This window comes from Fundulus heteroclitus, chromosome 5 (genome assembly GCF_011125445.2).
Source record: "Fundulus heteroclitus isolate FHET01 chromosome 5, MU-UCD_Fhet_4.1, whole genome shotgun sequence".
NCBI classification, from domain to species: Eukaryota; Metazoa; Chordata; class Actinopteri; order Cyprinodontiformes; family Fundulidae; genus Fundulus; species Fundulus heteroclitus.
In genome coordinates this window covers 4,271,839-4,292,850 of record NC_046365.1, presented here as the reverse complement: position 1 = coordinate 4,292,850, position 21,012 = coordinate 4,271,839, and the positions used below count along the sequence as shown (strand labels likewise).

Here is a 21,012-nt window from a genome sequence, read left to right as displayed (position 1 = left end):
CTGTATTTAGCACCATCCAGCTTTCCCTCGACTCGGACCAGTTTCCCAGTCCCTGCTGCTGGGAATCACTCCCACAGCATGATGCTGCCACCACCGTGTTTCACTCTACTGACGGTGTGCTGACAGTGATTTCTGGTTCCACTTCCACCTTGTTACCTTGAACATGAATCTGCACTTCCATCTTTCTGCAGGAGAAAAATGAAGAAACCAAGACTGGAGTGTCAACAAAAAAACAAGCCTTTTTATTTAAATTAGGCAACGTAACAACTACAGTGGAAAGCTGAGCTGACGGATGTCAGAGGTCTTCTGATCCCTGACAGAACAAGCTGACTGCGTCATCCATCACAGGACAGGCCTATCGGGTGTTCACCTGAGACACAAATGTGAGCCATTAAGCAACAGACATCTTTTTTCAGCAACACATACGCTGTAGAACCAACGCTATTAACAGAGGACTGAAAGGACGACACGTGGGTTGTTAGGTCTTACCACATCGTCAATCTTGAGGATGCTGCGGACCGTCTCTGTGGCCAGAGTTAGAGCGCTGATAGAAACCAGCAGAGGCTGCACCACCAGCTCCTCCAGGATGTTGGAGATGCCTCCCTATCAAGCACAGACAACATGTCAGATCATTCTGAGCACCAACGCCTCTTCTGCAGCATGGCCACAACACGTGTCTGGAGCCGATGTGTTGCACTCTGACTGAAATCAATACGTGCAAAGCTGCTCCTAGGGCCCTGAAGGTGAAGGAAAGCATGCCAACCTTGCGGACGTTGATGCCAGCCATCTTGTCTCCATGTGCGTGTCTGTTGCGGAGCTCCGTCACCGTGGAGATGGGGTTGAGGCCTGCGTTCTCAGCCAGCGTCGAGGGTATGACCTCCAGAGCGTCGGCATACGCCCGCACGCAGTAGGCCTCCATGCCCCCCATGGTGCGTGAGTACTCTGCCAGACGCACCGCCAGCTCGATCTCCGGAGCGCCACCGCCAGCTATCAGAGCCCTGAAAGACAGCGTAGAAATGAAACTCTGAAAGGATGGAGGATACCGGACCAGCGTCAGGTTATTATCACTACAAAGTTCACCAACATGCCCCAAACCCACAATACACCAGATTACACAGCTTTTATATAATGGAGCTGTTTTGTTTCAGGTAATCTGTCACTTTATCATTGATTCAGGAAAATAAAAGATTTTTAAATCAAATTGTAAAAAAGTATTGCGTTTGATGTGCTATACTTGTGAGAAGGCTCTCCAGCCAAGTTGCAGAAACAACCAGGAGTCAATGAGAGGGGAGCTTTCTACTGTACTGTTCCTCTGTTTGTTACGCCCCTGCAGGAGGAACCAGAGCAGGAGCGCCTTTGTCAGAGGGTGCAAAGAAGACCCGTCTCCACTAGAAAGGAGGAGATAATCACTCAAAGGAAAAGGACTGACCTCTTCTTGACCAAGCAGCGAATGACACACAGCGCGTCATGGATGGAGCGCTCTGCCTCCTCAATCACAAGCTTGTTGGATCCCCGAACCACGATGCTTACAGTCTTCCCTGGGCTGCTGCAGCCTGTGATCTGCAACATCAACCACAGGTTCACCAGGATCAGGTAGAGCCGGCTCATGTGGAAAGGTCACAGAAGCTGCAGCGCCTTCCACAACTATTCATGCCAACGATCCCTGGTTTTCAACATATTAAGCCCAAATCTGAAAAGTGTGGCCTGCAGATGTATTCAGGCTCTTTAAGTCTCATCTAACCAGAGCATTTTTTTTGCACCCCCCCCCCCCCGTCTGCAAGAAGACAGCATCCTTCAGCTTCCATCCTGTTTCTGAATTCCTTCTGAAACATGAAGGACTTCTTCATGGAGCATACCTTGACCAGTTTCCCAGAGCCGTCCAGGCTGACCTCCTCTACCAGCTCCGCTGAGCCAAGCATCTCTGCAGTGAAGTGGTCAATGTGGGCGATGGGCTTTGTGCCAATGGTCTAAAGCCAAAAAAAAAAGAAAAAAGAGAGACTTTTTATTTAACAGCAGCTTTATTCCACAAGAATACGTTCTCACTGACATTACAGTCACTGAGCTTTCTAAGCAAACAGAGACTGATTAAGAAGTCCTTGAAAAGGGATCCAAAACATTTAGAGTGCAAGTTTTTTTTATTATTATTAAAGCTTATTTATATCAAAACAAAGCCAGCCTCATCTTTTAGCATCAGTATTTTATCAAGTGTAGAAAGTGAACAGATGCGGTTAAAGGCGTGGAAAGCTCAAAGGCCCACCTTGCAGATGAACTCGATGTCCTCTCTTTCGATTTCCTTCATTACCATGATCTTCATCTTGTTGAGGAAGTGCAGAGCGAGGTCACTCAGGGCATCTCTGTCACAGGAGCATGTGGGGTTAGAGTGAAGCCCACCACATCCCCGCATAGACCCAGCTGTGTGTGGTTAACCTCTGTACCTGAGGATGGACTTCTGGATGAGCAGCACGTTGCAGCCGGCTTTCTTGATCTGCTTCACCAGATTGAGGATGTAGGCGCGCTCCTCCCGCAGCACCCGGTCCATCTGAGCATAGTCTGACACCACGATCTGGTTGTCCATCTGCAGCCCCAAGGACACCGGGGGAGAGGGGACAACTGGTCAGGTGTGGACAGCAACACCCAGCTTTCCTGATTCCAGCTATTTGTGAGTAACTCAGTGAATTTAATGCTTCAACTGTACAGAAAAGACCTTTAGTTTTGGGTTTCTGCCAGAGCAAAGTTTATTTTTGTGCAATATGCTGCTAGCTCACAAACCACTATAATAAAGTTAAACCCTCATTCTGTGCAAGAGGAAAAGGTCAAAAGTCAAAATGGTTTCTTTACAACAGCTGGAAAAGCTGACCACAAAGCTCTGAGGAGGAAAAACAGAGATGGGCTGACCAGGCTTGTCCTGGCCCGGGTTCTGCTTCCAATTCTGTTTTTTTCATCCTAAAGTCACAACATAACCAAATATGGACGCAGCCTGCTGCTAACCTTTACTACATTTAATTCAGTTAAAAAGGGAACAAAGTGCATCTTGTTAGCTGTGATTATAGACGGGAGGAATCTTTTTATTTTACCAAACAGGACAAAATCAAAACATTTCTCTGTATCTGACCTGCCAATAACCCAACAGAACCAATCGAGGGAGAATAGTTCAGTTGTTCTGCCTGGCTGAACGACAGAGGCATCCCTAGAGGAGGAATGATTTTAACATCACCGACTCACATCAGTTTTGGGTGGGGACAGGCAGAACTGGATGAGGCCGATTTTAGCCTTCTCCACGCGGGTCACGCCGGTGCTGGCCACCCTCTGAGTTAGCACCAGCCCGTCCACCAGCTCACAGTCATCAATGGTCCCTCTGGGAACACAGCGCACACAGCAAGAAGGCTTTCAGAACGGGCTGTTGGAGAGGAAAGAAGAAGCACACACAGGAAACTCACCCAAGCTTCTTGATGATCTTGATGTTCTGCAGGTCGACGCCGGTGGCCGTGGCCGGGTCGATGACCCGCATGACGGCGTCCACGCTCATGGGCGCCAGCAGGCTGGAGTACTGCGATACCACCTTGGAGCAGAGCGATGTGGTGGCGCTGTTGAGAAGCGTCTCGCGGTCGCTCAGCTCCACTGGACGGCTCATGCCGGTGAGCACCTCCACGCCCTTATCCACCGCCTTCTGGAAGGACTCCGAAATGATGGTGGGGTGGATACCTGACCAATCAGAGAGCAGAGCTCAAACCAAACGCCTGAAGTTACAAAACCCTCGTGGCTGTTAGCTGTGGCCTGTCATGGTTGGGCAGCTCTGACCTTTCTGCAGCAGCTTGCAGCAGGCATCCAGCAGAGCTCCAGCGATCACCACCACAGACGTGGTGCCATCGCCGGCTTCAATGTCCTGGGCTTTGGACAGCTCCACCAGCTGACACACACACAGGGGACAATCCTCAGTGACACAGGAAATGACGCTTTGCTGCCACATCCTGAGAAGAGAAACGGGGCCTCACCATTTTGGCTGCAGGGTGCAGCACCTGCATCTGCTTCAGGATGGTGGCTCCGTCGTTTGTGATCGTCACGTCGCCTTTCTCGTCCTGGATCTGAAAGCCAACACGGCCTCGGATTAACGACGTCGTTTAAATAAGCACGGCCTAAAGAAAAGCTGCTCCCACTAACCATCTTGTCCATTCCTTTGGGTCCCAGACTGGTCCTGATGGCATCTGCCACAGCTGTGGATCAAGAACAGGATGAGTCAGAACAGGGACAACAGGGAGAAAACATGGCCTTTATTTAACAACCAGAACCTAACAGCAGCCGCTAACGGCCTGGATCCCACAATACGGTCATCGGGCAATCAACTGTTATTGGCTGCTTAAGGCTTGAGCAGGGATCAACCCAAAGACTTCATCATGACTGGATGACGTCCCTAACTACGGCAACCCGGCTACGAAAACTTCCAATGATGCGAAAAGGACCAGCAGTTGAACGTCAGAACGTCAAAAGTGGCCAAAACCTTTCCAAGACTCTGAATGGAGCAACAATGAGAAGCTCTCCTGGTTCTTTGACTCTTTTTCTCTGTTAATTTCTAAAACACTGCATAGGATCCATACTAAAGGTTTGTGTACGCACTAAAGCCAAAAATAGCATATGTCAAGAATAATAATGATCCTGATTTCTAAAACCATGTGCACACACACCAGCTACAATTTTCCCTTCATAGAGCACAGCTGGACACCCAGATTCAGCTTTTAATGGTCAAAGCAAAGCTCCTCATGAGTGGTGCATTTAAACAAACAGCTGTTCACTGGATTTCCATGGTTAGTGACGGCAACCACGGAGAAAAGAGTAAAGAGACTGAAAGAAATTCCCACTAAGGCCTTTATTAAATGCATAAATCAGAGGTAAAAGCAGACATGTTGTCCCCTGTTTGCCACCCCCCCCAACTTTTTTTATAAATCCTTTTTTATAGAAAGTGACAAGTTTTAGCCCTCTCGTGTGCACAAGCTTTATAAAATAGTCTCTGCTATTTACCAGATTTTAAAATTCTTGCAGCCTATACTGAACAAAGCCAGCAAACAGATTTTTTTTTAAAACAAATGGTGTAATCAGAATGGATTAGGTTCTTAAAAAAAAAAACCTAAATACACCTGAAAAACCCCTGATTCATCTCAACAACTACTTTAATGGGTGTACTTTGTTCCGCCTGACAACAAATCAGGCCAGAATCCAGATGATTTTAGGGCCCTTCTTCTGTCAGTATGTTCTACCACAGCTGGTTTCATCTGATCTGAGAAACCGACTATTTGATGATAATTATCACCGTGTGAAAGTCTTGTCTGAGCTGCTTTGATCAGATCTCCAGTGTTTTCCTGGTTTAAGATAGCGTCACATCAGTGTTTATAAGGAAACGGGTGATCATGATGGAGAAAGAGACTTTTTCTGTGGTTTTAACCCTTAGTCTCTGTAATGGTGCTGCATTTTCTGCTGGATGAGAAGTGATTTAGAAATCTGAAGTGATGGATGCTATGTGCGTTTGTGGTTTTGGGCCCCTGAGGCTGATCAATCCCGCTATGCCACCGCCCCAGAGATGACTATTTACATTCCTCCATCCCATGAAAAGTCTAACTGATGCAATATCAAGCTATCGAGATTAAAACCACACTTCCAGCTTGATGCCCTATAGCTGCTCTGTCTAATGGGGCCAACCCCTGGCCTTCTATGGGCTGCACCCTGCTCCTCCAGCTCCGAGGAATGTTGTGATCGGGTCTGGTCACGAACATCAGCACCGAACCTAAACTCGTCTATTAAAAACCTCAGAAGGCTTCAGGCATATCTAACTTCTCATGCATTCATCGTGAGCAGCCATGTCTCCTCGGCATGGGGAACTCAGCTTCCAGGCCCGGAGGGAGCGTCCGTTAGACCGAAAATAACGGCGCCTAACTGGACCCGTCCTTTACCGAGCAGAGCGCAGGGTGCGAGCCGAACACCAGCAGTACCAGCAGGTCCAAACCCGGTTCGGCATCTCGGCCTACCTTTGGCAGCAGAGATGTTGCTGAAGCGGATCTGGGCCGGCTTGTCGCGGTCCACATACGCCCCTCCTTTGTTGCCTGCGCTTGATGCTCTCGGTACCGCCATGGCTTCGGGCATGTCGTTTTTATATACGGTGGAAAAAGGTCACAGGAGGCTTTAGAGAGGAGTGGGTGCGAGCCCGTGGCTGAAACCCCGCGGTTCGGCCTCGGATGGACTTAGATTGAGGCGTGTTCCCCCTGGTCTCCGTTAGAAGCTTCCAGAGTCACCGGCTGCTGCAGAGAGAGGAAGGACCCGGCTGTCAACTCCCCGTCGCGTGGAGATGACGTAGTCAGACATTATGTGTCGACTGATCGTTTGAAACAGCGTTTTTCCCCGATTTAAATGAGTTTCCTCGCATATGTATTTCCTATAAACACGTTTTAAAACTCGCGACGCGTTTAGTAGCAGAGAGCAGCTCTTTATAAAGGCAGATCCGATCTCCCGATGCTTATCCGGCTTGATTAGTCTTGCCTGGGCGGCCAGACACGCAGCAAAGCGCCTCACTGGAAACAAAACGCTGTTTGCTGCCTTCAGTTGGTTTATTCACGTCTGCAAAAGTAACACCGCTTCAGGTGGGTTCTTTTCAGGGTTTTTGTCGTGGGCTTCCTATCGAGTATACGGCCCGGTATTCACAAACGGGAATTTTCCAACGCTAACAACTAGCTAGTTATCCGAGTTTCCGATGTGCTCGGGATTTTACAGCGGATGCACAGATCAGATCCTGCAGGTGTGCGACCTGGTCAGAATAAATCTGCCTTTTGACCTTTTGCAGGAAAAATGTAAACACGACTTTAGGTGTCATCCTCAAACCTTGTATTGTATTTGGATTTAATGCGATCGATCAACTCAAAGTAACGCGATAGTTGTGAAGTGGAGAGAAAAGGACACACAGGGATGGAGCGAGATAGTTGCACATTGTTATTTGCCAAAATACTTAAAGCTCTGTCAGATTGGATGGAGAACAAAAGGTCTTGCCACTGACTCTCAGTTGGACCTACCTGGACTAATGGGACATGCTCTGATCTAGTAGGTTGACGTGATCTGTGTGCTCCCTTCCCCTCCTGCAGCCTGCAGGGATGCTGCCACTGAAGGAGAAGGATAAACCCATCGTCCAGAAGCTGTTGTCAGCTGGCTGCTGTGCCCGCTGCGTCCTCAGATTCTGCTGCGTGACCGTCCAGGCCGCCTTCCGACAAGCACAGCATGTAGGGCTGCTGTCTCTGTTTCCCACTTATTGCCTGGCTTTGTTTGTGTGTCCCACCCAGCTACCCAAAGCAACGCTGGATGACATTTGCTGATTGTTTCATTGTATGCAGGAGACCCTTAAAGACCTTCGGGCTTTTATCGCGGACAAGGAAACCAGCAAAGTCCAGGATTCAACGGGCCAGAGCTCCACCTGTGAGACGGAGTCCCAAGATGCAGCGTTGTCTGAAAGCGACGCGGACCCCCCCTGTAAAAGAGCCAAGCTGGATCCCACGACAGAGACTGTTCAGTCAGAAGAGGGCTCTGATGCCCTGGAGAACGTGGAGTCACGCGTGTGTGTAGTGTGTCTGGGAATCCTGCAAGATTCATGTGGCCCAGATCTGGCTGTAAAGGTGTGATTAGTTAGAAAATAGCCTCTGTTTTTTCATTCATTTTATTCTGTTACGTTTTAAAGATGTCAGATTGTCCTATAGTTTAACTCAGGCTGAGTGCTGGTTGATTTCCATAGATTGCTGAGACAGTGAAGGCCCAAAACTACCAGTTTGACACGCTGGTCCTGTCCATCTCTCTGCCGGCTCAGCTCTGTGTGCGGGAGGTCAGTGCACGTGAGACAAAGACGCGCTCTTCATTCTGCCATCCCAAAATGATCAGATGTCATTGTAGTGTTTTCTTTTTGCACTCTACAGCATTCCTGTTGGCTCCATGTGAAGAAGGAAGTCAGGTAATAGAATTCATCTCGTGTTGAACATTTAAAGTTAGGCGTCACGGACATTCAGACGGCTGGCTTGTTCTTACAGAGCGAAGAGCTTAGTGCTCGACAAGGACGATATAATCCAGGTGAAGGAGGCCTTCAAGTGGATCATGCAGGGTCTGGTCACAAAGGAGCTTGGGGGCGTGGCTGTCGTTGGCAAGGTAGGTGCTGTCCAGTCTTGGGAAAACAGCCTGTAGAAATGAAAATCTGGGTCTGTCTGAATAAAAACAAATGATGCATCTTACACTGGATGTGAAATGGGTCAAATGATCTGGCCATGTGGTTTAGGCTCCCTGCAAAATGTTATGAGTAGCTGAAAACATCACATGCCATCCTAAACCCATTATGCCCACTGTGAAACATGGTTGTGATCGCACCATTAGTGGGAATTCTTTCCTCCAGCAGGGAGAAGGAAGCTGGACTTTAGCCCCTTTTCCACTGACTCGGTTTGGCTGCGCTCTACTCAGCTCCGCCCACTCGCCAGCATTTCAGCAACAGTTGTTTTCAGGGCCAGCCCGGTGTTGTCTGGCCCTGCTCAGGAGCCAGGGTCAAACCGAGTGGACTAGAGTGGAGCTTTGGATGTGAACATACCGCTTTTCAGTGATTGGCCGAGGGTGAGGAGAAACGGGCGTGTTTTTCTCCAAGAAAAAACTGAAGAGCGGCGATATTAAGGGCCACCGTGAACATGAATTTTACTATTTAATACGCTAGATCAGAGCCATAGATTTAGCGAAGCTTTAATTCGACACACCATGAAAGCGGTTTGGGTCTTAAGAGTGTTTGTTTGAAATATGTGTTCATGGCCACTGATGGGGCCACCGCGTGCAGGAGCTCTTTCCCCGCTGCCCTCAGGCTTCTCTCAGGGGAGAAAGCAGAGAGCAGTGGTGGGAGCTGCCAGTTCCTCTGCTAAAGAACACTGAGTCAGCGCCATTTGCGAATATGCAATATTGAACCTGTAGAAATAATTTCACTGTGGTCAAAAAGTCAGCTGTCCTTTTCGTCGTTCTTGCAGTGGCTGAGGCAAAAACTTCCCCACGATTCCCCTAAATTTTAACTCTGTAAGGCAAACTGTGGAGCAGATCAGACTATCAGTCTATCTCCTCTCTCTGCTTCTGCTTCACACACACAAAAACAATACGTTCCGTCTACAGCGGGGCGGACAAGGGCGGGCGGGCGAAATCTAGTAGGGCCGGTGGAAAAAGGTCTATAGTTGAAGTTAAGACCCCGAGCACACAACAGAGTTTTTTGTTTTAACCGTTCTGTTGAGTTCTGCAGTACGTGTAACCACAACAGTGCACGTTTTCTCTGAAAACGATAAGATTTCAAAACAGCATGTTCACATTGTTTAGTTTCAATGAACATACTGCCCACTAGTGGTGTGGCATGGAAATTCAACCGTTTTTTTTATTTTATTTTTTTTATTTTTTTAGCATTTCAACTAGTGTCTTGTTCACAGATATCACAATTAAAATGTTATGTAGATGTGTTAACAGCAGCAGTCCCGTGTAGAGAGGTTGACCATCCTACAGACAGAGCTACGGTGGAATGCTTCAGTTCAAAGAATACTTGTTAGTCCTAAGCTGCAGCCTAACAACGTCTGTAGACAGATTTGTGCTGGTTGCAGATTCTCTCCATCCAGTCTGACAGCTTAACATATTACACAAAGACCAATGGGCACCAGGCTTCCTTCTTTACATGTCACAAGCTGACTGGGACATCCCTCCCAAAGGATTTGTAGCTGAAATTAAAGAGTGAAAGATGGGTCTAAGTATTGATCCAGGAAGACTGATACCGTTGTTTACCTGAAATAACCATAGAAAGAAGTAAGCAGAGAATATTGGGTATGAAGAGGTAATTATCCACTGTAAAATTATCCCTCTGTTCATAACAACATCGGTCTTCTCTTTTGTTTCAGAGCCCGTTTGAGGTCGGTATGGAGTTCACTCACCCAGAAACAGAATCTGACTGCCACTTCCTGTGAGTCCTCAGCTAGTTCCAACATCCTTTACATTCCTCCTGCAGAGAGTAAGAATGAGTAGCAGAGTTCCTGAGACGCATCCTTAGAAATGACCAGCAGTAACAAGGCTAAGATGTGTCTCAGTGGGGTTCATTTTGTTTGAGCAGAGACAAAATGATGATCAGTCTAAACCTAAACCCACGTTTCTAAAACAAAATAGCTGTCATTGCTGAATTCCAATTTTCCTGCTTTGTTCTTTAAATCGTCTAGAGCCAAATCCTGTCCTGACTGCTTCAAAGCCACCAAGAACAAACAGGTAATTTCTTTATTTTTTGTCGCCTCACAACCATCTTTACAAAACACAACTACAACTTTCAAGTTTTGTCGGGGGAAAGCAAACAACAAATGGAGCAAAATAACAGAAAACTTGATTATGTTCAGCTACAAACTATCCCCCCCCCCCCCCCCCACAGATTGGATTGAGGTCTGGACTTTGACTAGGCCATTCCCCCACAATGAATGTTTCTTCTTCAACCAGTGGAGTGTTGCTTTAGCAGTATGCGTCAGGTCCAGTGGGGTCTGTGACATGAGTTAAGTGGGACACAAAAACTCAACAATGAGCCAGCAAGGACAACAAACACTAGATTTTCGCGCACTACCTGGCAGAATTTAAACATAACACGTGCAATTCCAGTATTTTGATCGGACAATCCAAGCTTGAGGCCGTAGGATTTGTGGCCCACGGCTGTCTACTGACAGCATGTTGGGCATGTACGCTGCGATTTCAGGTGTTCATTATTTAAACAAACGTTGGTGGGCTGGCCCCAATACCAAGGCGGCTCTAGAGGATTTAGCCTGCTGAGATTGTCAGTATTCTGGCAGACTTGGATATATAAACAAAGAAGTTTATAACACAATTCTATTGGTAAGGGAATCAGCCTTTTTAATAATATTACTCTATAAAGAAAGACATGATTATTGTGAACATAGAGCTCCACAGCGACATCTGGTGGGGCCTGGCAGAGATGCCACAGGTCAGGTCATTGTCCTGCTGGAAGGTGAGCCTCTGTCCCAGTCTATGATAACAGGCAGACTGACAGATTCTGCCATCTTTCTACCATCGGCCCATCTTTCCTTCAACCTGGACCAGGTTCCCAGTCCCTGCTGCTGAAAAACATCCTCACATTTGACCAGAGAACCTTCCTCCATAAATTCAGGCAGTTGACCACGTACATATTGATATGGCAATTTTGAATTGCAGATTTTCAATTCTATTTATTTTTTATTCTACTTATTATTGTACATTTTTCCTCATGTCCCTCTACCTACTTAGACTCTTTAGTGCAGATTCATCATATCTAACAAGATTAAAACCATTTAAATAACAGGCTGGAATGGAACAAATGGTGTAAAAAGCTGAGGGGGGTGAATACTTTTATGAAGCACTGTATTTTCATTTGAAGGAACTCTAATTCTGTGCTTGGTACGTCTTCATCTACCATGCTTTTCCTTTCCTCTGTAGTCGGTGTTCACCCGCATGGCCGTGGTCAAAGCTCTGGAAAAAATATCGGACGCGAGGTTTTTACAGTAAGCAACTCTGAAATAAGTTGTCTCTAGGAAGCTTTTTTTTTGTAACCTCTACATCTAAGCTTTTTATATTTGTGTTATTTTTCCTAGAATGTACCCTTGTCCACCAGTAGAGCCGAGCTGCAGCTGCACCCTTCAGGACATCAAGTGTCTGCACGTGTCTGTTTTCATAGCAGGTAAAGCAAGATGAGAGGAACCTTCCTTTTACATTTTCTACTCACTTTCTGCTCTGGAGAACAAAGTGCGTGTTCCCTCGTGTTCAGGGAGGTACAACAAGTTCTGCCGCAGCCTGCCTCAGACTCCCTGGGTGATCGATGGGGAGAGGAGGATGGAGTCCTCTGTGGAGGAGCTGATCGCAGCACCCATCTTGTCTGCCTTCAGAGCCGATGGTGAGTTCACGCTCAGACCCAAAGCTCACCACAGGATGTTGTCAAAGATCAGTGTTCTACATGTTTGCTGGAGTCATCACCTTTAACTTCTGTTCTCATTTCAAGTTAGGAAGGAACCCATTTTTAAAACCCATGGCCTGCAGCTTTGTAATAAGATTCTATGGAGTACCATATCAAAGGCATTTTGTTGGTCCAGCATGATCATACTACAGAACCTTCATTGCTTTGCTCTTTATTACTCATTGGTTAGGTCCGTTGACCAAATCTCCTCCAAAAGCCTGATTGGCACTCAGACAACATTATTATAGAATCATTATTCTGTTCCTATGTTAATATTTTCTTAACTCTAGACAGAACATTTAAAATTGCAACTGCACTGTGATTATTTGAGTCATATTTTAGGGCTTCAAAATAAAGTTCTCACATTTGGTTTCTTAAAAGTACCATATGCAAAATTCACATTTTTAGCCCTTAATACATTTTGTTGTGTACTCGGATACTCTAAGAGAAATGCAGATCCAGGTGCATATCCAGGTGCTGCGTGGATGTGTTTATATTCTTTTTGGGTCACATTTTTCAAACCGTTCAGTTTTCTCTGTTTTCTTTGGGTTTTTTGAACAATTACTTCACATTATTTACTGCAGAGCAGTAACAAACGTCATGGACTTCTGGCTTACCAGTTTAACAAATCCTCCATTTTTATATTTCGGTGCGAATTTATAGTCTAAGCTGAAGGATACTGAACATTGATTATATATATGAATGGATTGCCGATTAGTCACTATAGACATTGATGTGCGCACACAGGCCCCATTGCTATGCATTAAGTCATGTCAACAAAACCCGGCTGCTTTGATGCCTGATGAGCATAAATCAGTCACAAGAATGGCTGTAGCTTCCCTATTTTTTTATCTGATATTTATTAAATGTGGCTTAAATTAAAGCTGAGAAAATCACTGATGTTATGATACATGGAAATATTTACTCTCCTTAAACATAAATGGAGAACATTGCCTGATGTTTCCCATGTCCCGGCCTGCAGGTTAGGATAAAAGATTTAAAAAAAAAAAACACTGGCCTGCTGTCAATGAATAGGTAAGAGTTAAACACTAGTGGTAAAAAGCCAAAACACTAGCATAGTCTAAAAATATTTAATGTTACATTATTCAGGAATTTATATTGTGTGTATCCTTTGTAAACACCACAAATAAATGACTATATATCAATATTAAAATCCTTGTATTATATTATTTTATTCGGTCTTTCTATAACTAGATAAAATGTTTAGTTTTAGTATTTTAAAGTCTACTACTTTTCATAGCATACCTGTGTACACTTAATTTGTGTAGACTTTTTTTGCAAATGACTTTTCATGTCAATTAGATTAAAGTAAAACTGTCAAAGCAACATGTCGTTCTAATTGTATAACTTTATTATCCTTTAAAAGGAGCCAGATTTGTGTACTTCTCACACTGCTTTTGCTGCTGCAGCAGTCCTGACTCAAAGCATTGCAATGGCACCTGTATGTCATGCAGTGGTCATGTGATGTCTTATCCAGTAATATGTGGCCGGCCACGGCTAAACCAGGAACAGGTCTCCCCGGGGTCAGTTTGTGTCATTTACACATCCTGAAAGGATCTGTAAGCTTTCTAATGGTGTCAAGCTTGTGGAAATCAAAAAAGAATTCAAGACGATGTCACCATGTCAAATGTTGGCACTTTGCAGAGAAGATTAGTGAGACAACATGCCTAAAAGTTTCTTTTTCTAAACATTGTTAAGCAGGTGCATAATTAGCCATGTGTTTTCTGCAAGCGTGCAGCTTATTGGCCGACAGGCGTAGCAAAAGCCTGCGTGGAACATCACAAAGGCAGGATACAAATGAGCTGCAGGTTTCCCCGCCCCAACATGCAGATGCTGCTGGCTGCGATTTAAGCTGAAACAGGCCCATTTTAAACACACTTTACCATTTTAAAACCTCCTAAACATTTAAAGCATTCACTGCTTTCTTCGTAACTTCAACTAGCACATTTTGCAATAAAACGAAAAAAAAATCAGTTTTCTCAGAAATTCGTTTTTTTCTCTGTTTTCTCTATTTGTGTTCTGCCGACTTGTTCCTACTTTTGCCGTGGCGCGTCACATATTTATGATGCCGAAGCAACAAGTAAATAAGTGAAATTCTTCAGTTGTTCATTACCCCGTCCGCCAGCATGATACAAGAATGGCCAAACGGGGGAGTGGAACGCTCTGCGACCTGGAGAGTAAGGATATGAAGGGCCTCCTTTAGATTTAAAGAGACAGCACCAAAGCAAGTTATTGTCAGACACACCTCAGAACAGGGGTAAAAAGGGAAAATGTGGGGGTAAATTAACGAGGAATTCAGACCAAAGAATTGCAGTTCCACTTTATATAGACTCCAACTGAATGATTTTAGTGTCAAAAAGAAGTATTTAAAAGCATGACATGTCCCCTTTAAAGTCTCTGAGCTCTACCTGTTGTTATAGCCGGGTTGAGGGTTAAAGTGACAAAGGAAGTGATGATCTCAGCAGCAGCATCCCTGAGAAACCTAGCCAGCAGAAAGTCGAATCCTGTGGTCTTAGTGGAGTTTCATTCACCAATAAGTTTAAACATCCACTCTTGCAAAACACATGACAATTAAAACTAAAATAGTGTGGGTGAAAAATAACCAAGTGCTTTTCTGTTTGTGGCAGGGTTTAATTTCTCCTCCTCGGGCAGAGAGGACGTGGATGTCCGAACTCTCGGAAATGGTGAGAAACCGTTTGATTTAATGACTTCTACCAGAGGAGCATTTAGAGAGTTCCAATTAGGCTACAATTAGGCTACTGAACTGAGATCCTGTCTACTTAAATATTTGTTCATTTATTTATTCTGTTCTCTTTGGAATAATGTCAGCATGGGATTTATTATCCTCCTCAAAATAAAACCCTCAACATTTAACAGGATAGGTTAGATTGCCATAGTAGGTTTAAAGGAGCTATAATACTGACACCTTGTTGCTCAAATGGGTACAACAGCTTGCCAATCGCAACAATCTGATATGCCATTTTTAAAAGTTGTGTTGCAGTTCTGAATTTTTACTTCCTCAGGATAGGTATATGATGTATTCTGTTCTATTTCTGGTCTGCTTGTCTTACTGGCTTCCATGTTAGTAGGCTGCTGCTCTTTTGCCAAGATAAAATACCAAATGCTGCAGTCTGCTTTGGGAACCCTGGGAACTCTCATATGATTGCCCTTTCAAAATGAAGTCCAACTTTTTTTTTTTCCAAAATGAAATATCTAAGCTTTACATAATCTTCATTGTTAAACGAGTGGATTGTAAATTTCTCATGTATCTAAACCAGTGATGATAGCAGGTTTATGTTGGCCTTACTAAACAAAGCTATCGGATGAGCTTCAAAATAAAAGTCTTTCATTGGATAGATTAAAAAGTTGCCCTCATGGGTCAAAAGACCAACATTGATCCATGAGCCATCGTTAGCTCGTTGTTAGTTGTCTTTTTCAAGTCCTTACAGTATTACGAAGACCACGACTAAAGCTATACAAATGGTGTTAGCTGTTAAACACCAATAGGAGAACCCCATCATCATTTCTTCAGCATTTTGTTTCTAGCTTTTATTAATGTGGGTGTCTTTTTCTTTGGCAGGACGTCCATTTGCCATGGAGCTGCTGAATCCACACAGATCTCGGTTCGGCAGAGCGGAGATAAAGCAGCTTCAGGAGGTGCTGAATGTCAGATAGTTGCATTGTACAGAAAATTATGCTGCTTTACCTTTTTTAAGTGGTCAGGCAGGCTTTATAGCATCTACCTGGTCGAGATGATACAGAGTAAGAAAATCCTGCTGAAAGTATGTACAGTATTAACCTTTTACGTCTGATCTTAAACAGTCAAGACGTGTACACCCAGCCTGTCCTTCTGACTTGGAGGGGATTATTAGTCACTTTCTAACAAGCAGCTGCTTATCTGCGCATGTTTCCAAATGTTGAAAGTCACTTAATATCAAATAATTACATAATTATTGCAGTTTTGCTAACTGTCACAAGCTCTACTGTGGGTTAGCTTTGGTATTTTCAGTCTTAATTGTTGATTTTAACACTTCTAAGAAACAATTCCTTTGTTTTTTAGGGAAGTTGGCTCATGGTTTACTTACTTATACCGTTGATCTGATTTTAGACTATAAACAAGTCCTCAGATAAAGTCAGAGTGAGAGACCTGCAGATCGTGAGCAGGTGAGCCAATTGATACCGTTACTCTTATTTTCCACTGGACTTTAAATGTCCTCAGTATGAGAGTTGAAGCGAACCGTGCTTTCTTCTGTTCTGTTTGCTGTAAACTGCAGAGAGGCCATGAGCCGGATGAAGGAGGGGGAAGAAGAAAAGACAAAGACCTACACGGCGCTCGTCTGGACTCAGAGGGCTATCGAGAAGGAAGACATTAGCTTTATTAATGACATCAAGGTGAGTACGGCTCACAGCTCAGTTTGTCTTTCAGGCCTTGTTTAGGAGCTGATGTATGCAGGGTTTACCACATCAAGACTGCAGTTTTATGTTTCATATTCAACATGTGCTTCAAAGTGCTGTCACTTCTCTACGGAATAACGAAAGAATACTTAAAGTTACATATGAGTGGTATAACTTAAAGTGTAACTCACTCTGATGTAAAAGGATAACCCCGCCCCCAGACACATTTTACAAAATTCCATCAAAATGGGCGATTCCAAGAGATGAGGATGAGCGGTAGGGTTAAGCAGTGCTCGTTGCTGCAGCGGTCAGGGTGAGGGAAAGTGACCTGTTGGAGTGACCAGGGCGACATCTGGTGGTTTTGCCACAGATCTGTCTTTTAAGATGAAGGATTTTTCACCTCCCAGACATGGGGCTGTGGTGATGAAAGCATCTAGAGTTGAACCAATAGGAAAATTCATCTGCAAAAGCCACCGCTCTACTGCAGGAGGGCAGCACTGAGACGGTTTTAACACAAATAGTGCAGAGCTTTAAAAAAAATTGCACAGTAACAGTAAAGTAGCACTTTATCCCGGTTTATAGTTTATCTACTAAAAGAAGTTGCTTTTGGGGTGAGTTACACTTTAAAGAGACACACAGAGTTAACCCACTGTTGTCCTGTTTTATACACTTAGTTATATTTTCAGACCTGTTCCTCTCTTTGTTAAATAAACCTATATAGAATAAATAGATTTTCATAGACCCTCGGTTGTCTTGTTGACCTGTGCGGGCTAAAATATCTTAAAGGAATGGATCAGAAAAGTTTGGATTAAGGTTATGTTAAAGGTTTATTAGCGGAGAATATCAACCCTGCAGTAGATTACTCTTTTAGCGACTTAATTTAGATTAAACCCAGCTAATCAGAGATGGCCCGAGACCATAGTGGACTTCTGCCAACTTAAAACAACCTCAACTTTGGAGTCATCATCAGAGCAATTTATGCTAACAATGTTTTTTTTTGTTTATGAACAATAAAACTGCTGTTACGTTAACAATAGTTTATTTCCACAAATTAGTTTTACATGTAAAATGGAGGTAGGAAGTGGTGCGTCTTTAAAAATTCCAAATTATACCATTAATAAGGTGACAGCCTAAGCCCAGTCAATCCAGAAGCCAGGATTTTAGACTGTCTGTGTTGCCAGGAACTGACTCTGGACCAGAAGACTCCTCTGAGGGTTTTGCACCGACGGGCATTGGCCATCCGGCAGAGGGTCGTCCACAGCATGAACGTCCGCTTTGTGGACTCTCATCATTTCTACCTTGGACTGAAAACGCAGGCTGGAACGTATCCTCACCTCACCTCTCCACCTTTTCTAAAAGTCTAGTAACAGAGCTGACAGAGACTGTCACAAGCACATTTCTAATGCACCTCCCTTTAGAAGTAGGTCTTTCTGCAGCTGTGGAGTTCTAAGTTGAGACTAAAACCTCCTTAACGTCCAGCAAACAGCTACATCAAGGAGTTCGTCCATGGAGACTTTGGCCGCACCAAGCCGAACGTGTGTGAGCTGCTGAAGACCGATGCGGACATCCTGGAGCTGGACGTGGAGGTGGGGGAACGCAGCATGCGTAATAATTCTCATGGAAATAACGAAGTTTACAAACGGGTTGTTAAGATAAAACCAGGAAGGATGTACTGTGATGCCTAAATGGTGAATCTAACTGGTGTTTCCTCCATCAGTCTGTGGATGTGGACTGGCCTCCGCCCATACCTGAGTGAAAGATGCCCTCCCACTCCACGACGGGCCTTATCGTGTCCTCAGAGGGTGCAGCTTTCAGCGGACTGGTTCTGTGAGAGCTCGGCACTGAACGGATCCTTCTAAGCGCTGCTGGGAGGCTGGAGAGTCTGGAGTCCTCCTGGCAGACTATGTTCTGCCTGTTTTAAAGTCTGGTTCAGCTTTTTTGTTTGAGTGGACGTCACCTGTGACTGTATCTTCAGTTAAATTGCCTGATATGTTTAACAGCCCTAACTGGTTCTTTTGGGAAACATTTAAATTAGGCAATTTTTGTAGCTATGGCCGCTTGAAGATGCATCAAAGGTTTATACGCTGGTTGAACAGAGACGGGGACACTTTTAGACTGTCAATGTTTTCATTTACTTTTGCTTTCTAACCAGCCAGCCTGTTTTTGAAGGTATTTTTTTTTATCATAATGAGGGCTGTTTTTATTTGATTTTGTGTCTCTGTTAAAAAGTCAAGCTGAAGTATTTAAAGGATCTGAGTGTAGGATGTAAGAGGCGTTGAGGCCTTTTAACCTGAGAGCAAAAGGTAAAGTCAGCATATTTTTTTGCCAAACCCCATTCAGAGGTGGATATATCCACATCAGCATTTGTTTGCATTCATTGTACAAATTTCCAAAAAGATTAATTAAAAATTAAGAAATTGAAAAAATAAATCTTCTAATGTAGCAGCATCATTTCATCTGAACACATTTACTCAGTGGTGGAAAAAATCCAATGTTATTATTAGATATAATTGTTTTAATCAACTGCTGCACAATTATTTGTACAGTTGATTTAATCAAACCCCCCTTTCCTGTGTGGTGCCATTACGCATGGTTTTAGGTTCAACTCTCGGTCTGTTAGTTATTGTCTGGTGAATATCAGCTCAAGCAGCTGATATTAGGGCAATAGTTGAAAGTGAACAAATCCTCTCTATTGGTCTAGTGAAACTTAACTGAACAACTAAGCAAAATTGAGATTAAAAAGAAATTAAAGATAAGGAACTATGTACACACAAAATAACAAAAGAACCAATAAAAAATAGTTGAAAACCATCATCAGAATGATCCAGTGAATCCTGGTTCACTGCAGATCCAAATTAGAGAACCAAAGTTAATCTTAAAGAATATAGAACGAGATCAAATTATCTTGAATAATTTATGACCATGTGATATTTCAGTCTTTCTTTTTTAATAAATTAGCAAAAATGTCTACATTTCTTTTTTCTGTCAAGATGGGGTGCTGAGTGTACATTAATTAGAAATAAAATGAACATTTTTAATTTCAGCAAATGGCTGCAATGACACAGAGGTCTGAATACTTTCCGTACCTACTGTGTGTGTCTGTCTGTCTATCTGTCTATTAAAAAATATAAAATAAAGTATTCAGCCCCTGTGAACTTTTCAACCTTTTGCCACATTTCAGGCTTCAAACATAAATATATAAAACACATTTTTTTGTGAAGAATCAACAAGTAGGACACAAGTGGAACAAAATCTATGTGATATTTTAAACTTTTTCAGAAATAAAAATCTGAAAAGTGGGGCATGCAAAATGAATCGGGCCCCTTTACTTTCAGTGCAGCAAACTCTCTCCAGATGTTCAGTGAGGATCTCAGAATGATCCAGTGTTGACCTAAATGACATGATGATAAATAAAATCCACCTGTGTGGAATCAAGTCTCCGTATAAATGCACCTGCTCTGTGATAGTCTCAGAGGTCCGTGTAAAGTGCTGAGAGCATCATGAAGAACAGGAAACACACCAGGAGAAGTTTAAAGCCGGATTTGGATACAAAAAGATTTCCTAAGCTTTAAAGATCTCAAGGAGCACTGTGCAAGCGATAATATTGAAATGGAAGGAGTATCAGACCACTGCAAATCTATGAAGAACTGGCCGTCCCTCTAAACTTTCAGCTCATACAAGGAGAAGACTGATCAGGGATGCAGCCAAGAGGCCTATGATCAATCTGGATGAACTGCAGAGATCTACAACTGAGGAGGGAGACTCTGTCCATAGGACAACAATCAGTCGTATACTGCACAAATCTGGCCTTTATGGCAGAATGGCAAGGAGAAAGCCATTTCTTAAAGATATCCATAAAAAGTCTGGTTTAAAGTTTGCCACTAGCCACCTGGGAGACACATTGAACATGTGGAAGATAGTGCTCTGGTCAGATGAAACCAAAAAATCAAAGTTTGTGGCAACAATGCCAAACGTTGTGTTTAGCCTAAAAGCAACACAGCTCATCACCCTGAACACACCATCCCCACTGTGGGGATGATGGCAGCATCATGGTTTGGGCCTGCTTTTCTACAGCAGGGGTGGGGAAGATGGTTGGAGCCAAATACAGGACCATGGTGGAAGAAAACCTGTTGGAGTCTGCAAAAGACCTGAGACTGGGACGGAGATTTATCTTCCAACAAGACAATGATCCAAAACATAAAGCAAAATTTACAGTGTAATGGTTCACAAATAAACATATCCAGGTGTTAGAATGGCCAAGTCAAAGTCCAGAGCTGAATCCAATCGAGAATCTGTGGAAAGAACTGAAAACTGATGTTCACAAAACGCTCTCCATCCAACCTCGCTTAACTTGAGCTGTTTTGCATGGAGGAACAGTCAAAAACTTGCAAAACTGATAGAGACATATAAGGGACTTGCAGCTGTAATCGCAGCAAAAGGTGGTGCTACAAAGTAGTAACTCAAGGAGGCTGAGTAATTTTGCACGCCCAATTTTCCAGTTTTTTATTTGTTAAAAAAGTTTGAAATATCCAATAAATTTCGTTCCACTTCAAGATTATGTCCCATTTGTTGATTCTTCACAAAAAATGACAATGCAGGAT

At 43.9% G+C, this 21,012-nt stretch overlaps 2 protein-coding genes across 3 annotated transcripts; one reads left to right on the top strand and one right to left on the bottom strand.

Moving 5' to 3' along the window:
* Positions 1-219: 219 nt before the first annotated feature.
* cct4 (chaperonin containing TCP1, subunit 4 (delta)) lies at positions 220-6,290 on the bottom strand. Its single transcript, XM_012869823.3, has 13 exons — positions 6,015-6,290; positions 4,159-4,211; positions 3,993-4,082; positions 3,799-3,907; positions 3,438-3,702; positions 3,223-3,355; positions 2,436-2,575; positions 2,258-2,354; positions 1,857-1,967; positions 1,430-1,560; positions 764-998; positions 490-603; positions 220-370 (listed from the first exon to the last, which is right to left on the bottom strand). Exons 1-13 carry the CDS (start codon positions 6,127-6,129, stop codon positions 356-358), a joined length of 1,608 nt encoding a protein of 535 aa, XP_012725277.1. The 5' UTR covers positions 6,130-6,290; the 3' UTR covers positions 220-355.
* Positions 5,930-18,859, top strand: pus10 (pseudouridine synthase 10). Of its 2 annotated transcripts, none has more exons than XM_036136746.1 (18): positions 5,930-5,954; positions 7,119-7,253; positions 7,365-7,643; positions 7,760-7,846; positions 7,938-7,972; positions 8,049-8,163; positions 9,918-9,979; positions 10,230-10,275; positions 11,482-11,546; positions 11,637-11,722; positions 11,810-11,935; positions 14,644-14,700; positions 15,597-15,673; positions 16,125-16,180; positions 16,291-16,408; positions 17,593-17,735; positions 17,898-17,997; positions 18,129-18,859. In XM_036136746.1, the coding sequence occupies exons 2-18, from the start codon at positions 7,128-7,130 to the stop codon at positions 18,165-18,167; spliced, it is 1,617 nt and encodes a 538-aa protein (XP_035992639.1). In that variant the 5' UTR covers positions 5,930-5,954; positions 7,119-7,127; the 3' UTR covers positions 18,168-18,859. The 2 variants fall into 2 exon arrangements, with proteins under 2 accessions (XP_035992639.1, XP_012725276.2); XM_012869822.3 differs by lacking the exon at positions 5,930-5,954 and adding an exon at positions 6,413-6,623.
* Positions 18,860-21,012: the final 2,153 nt, after the last annotated feature.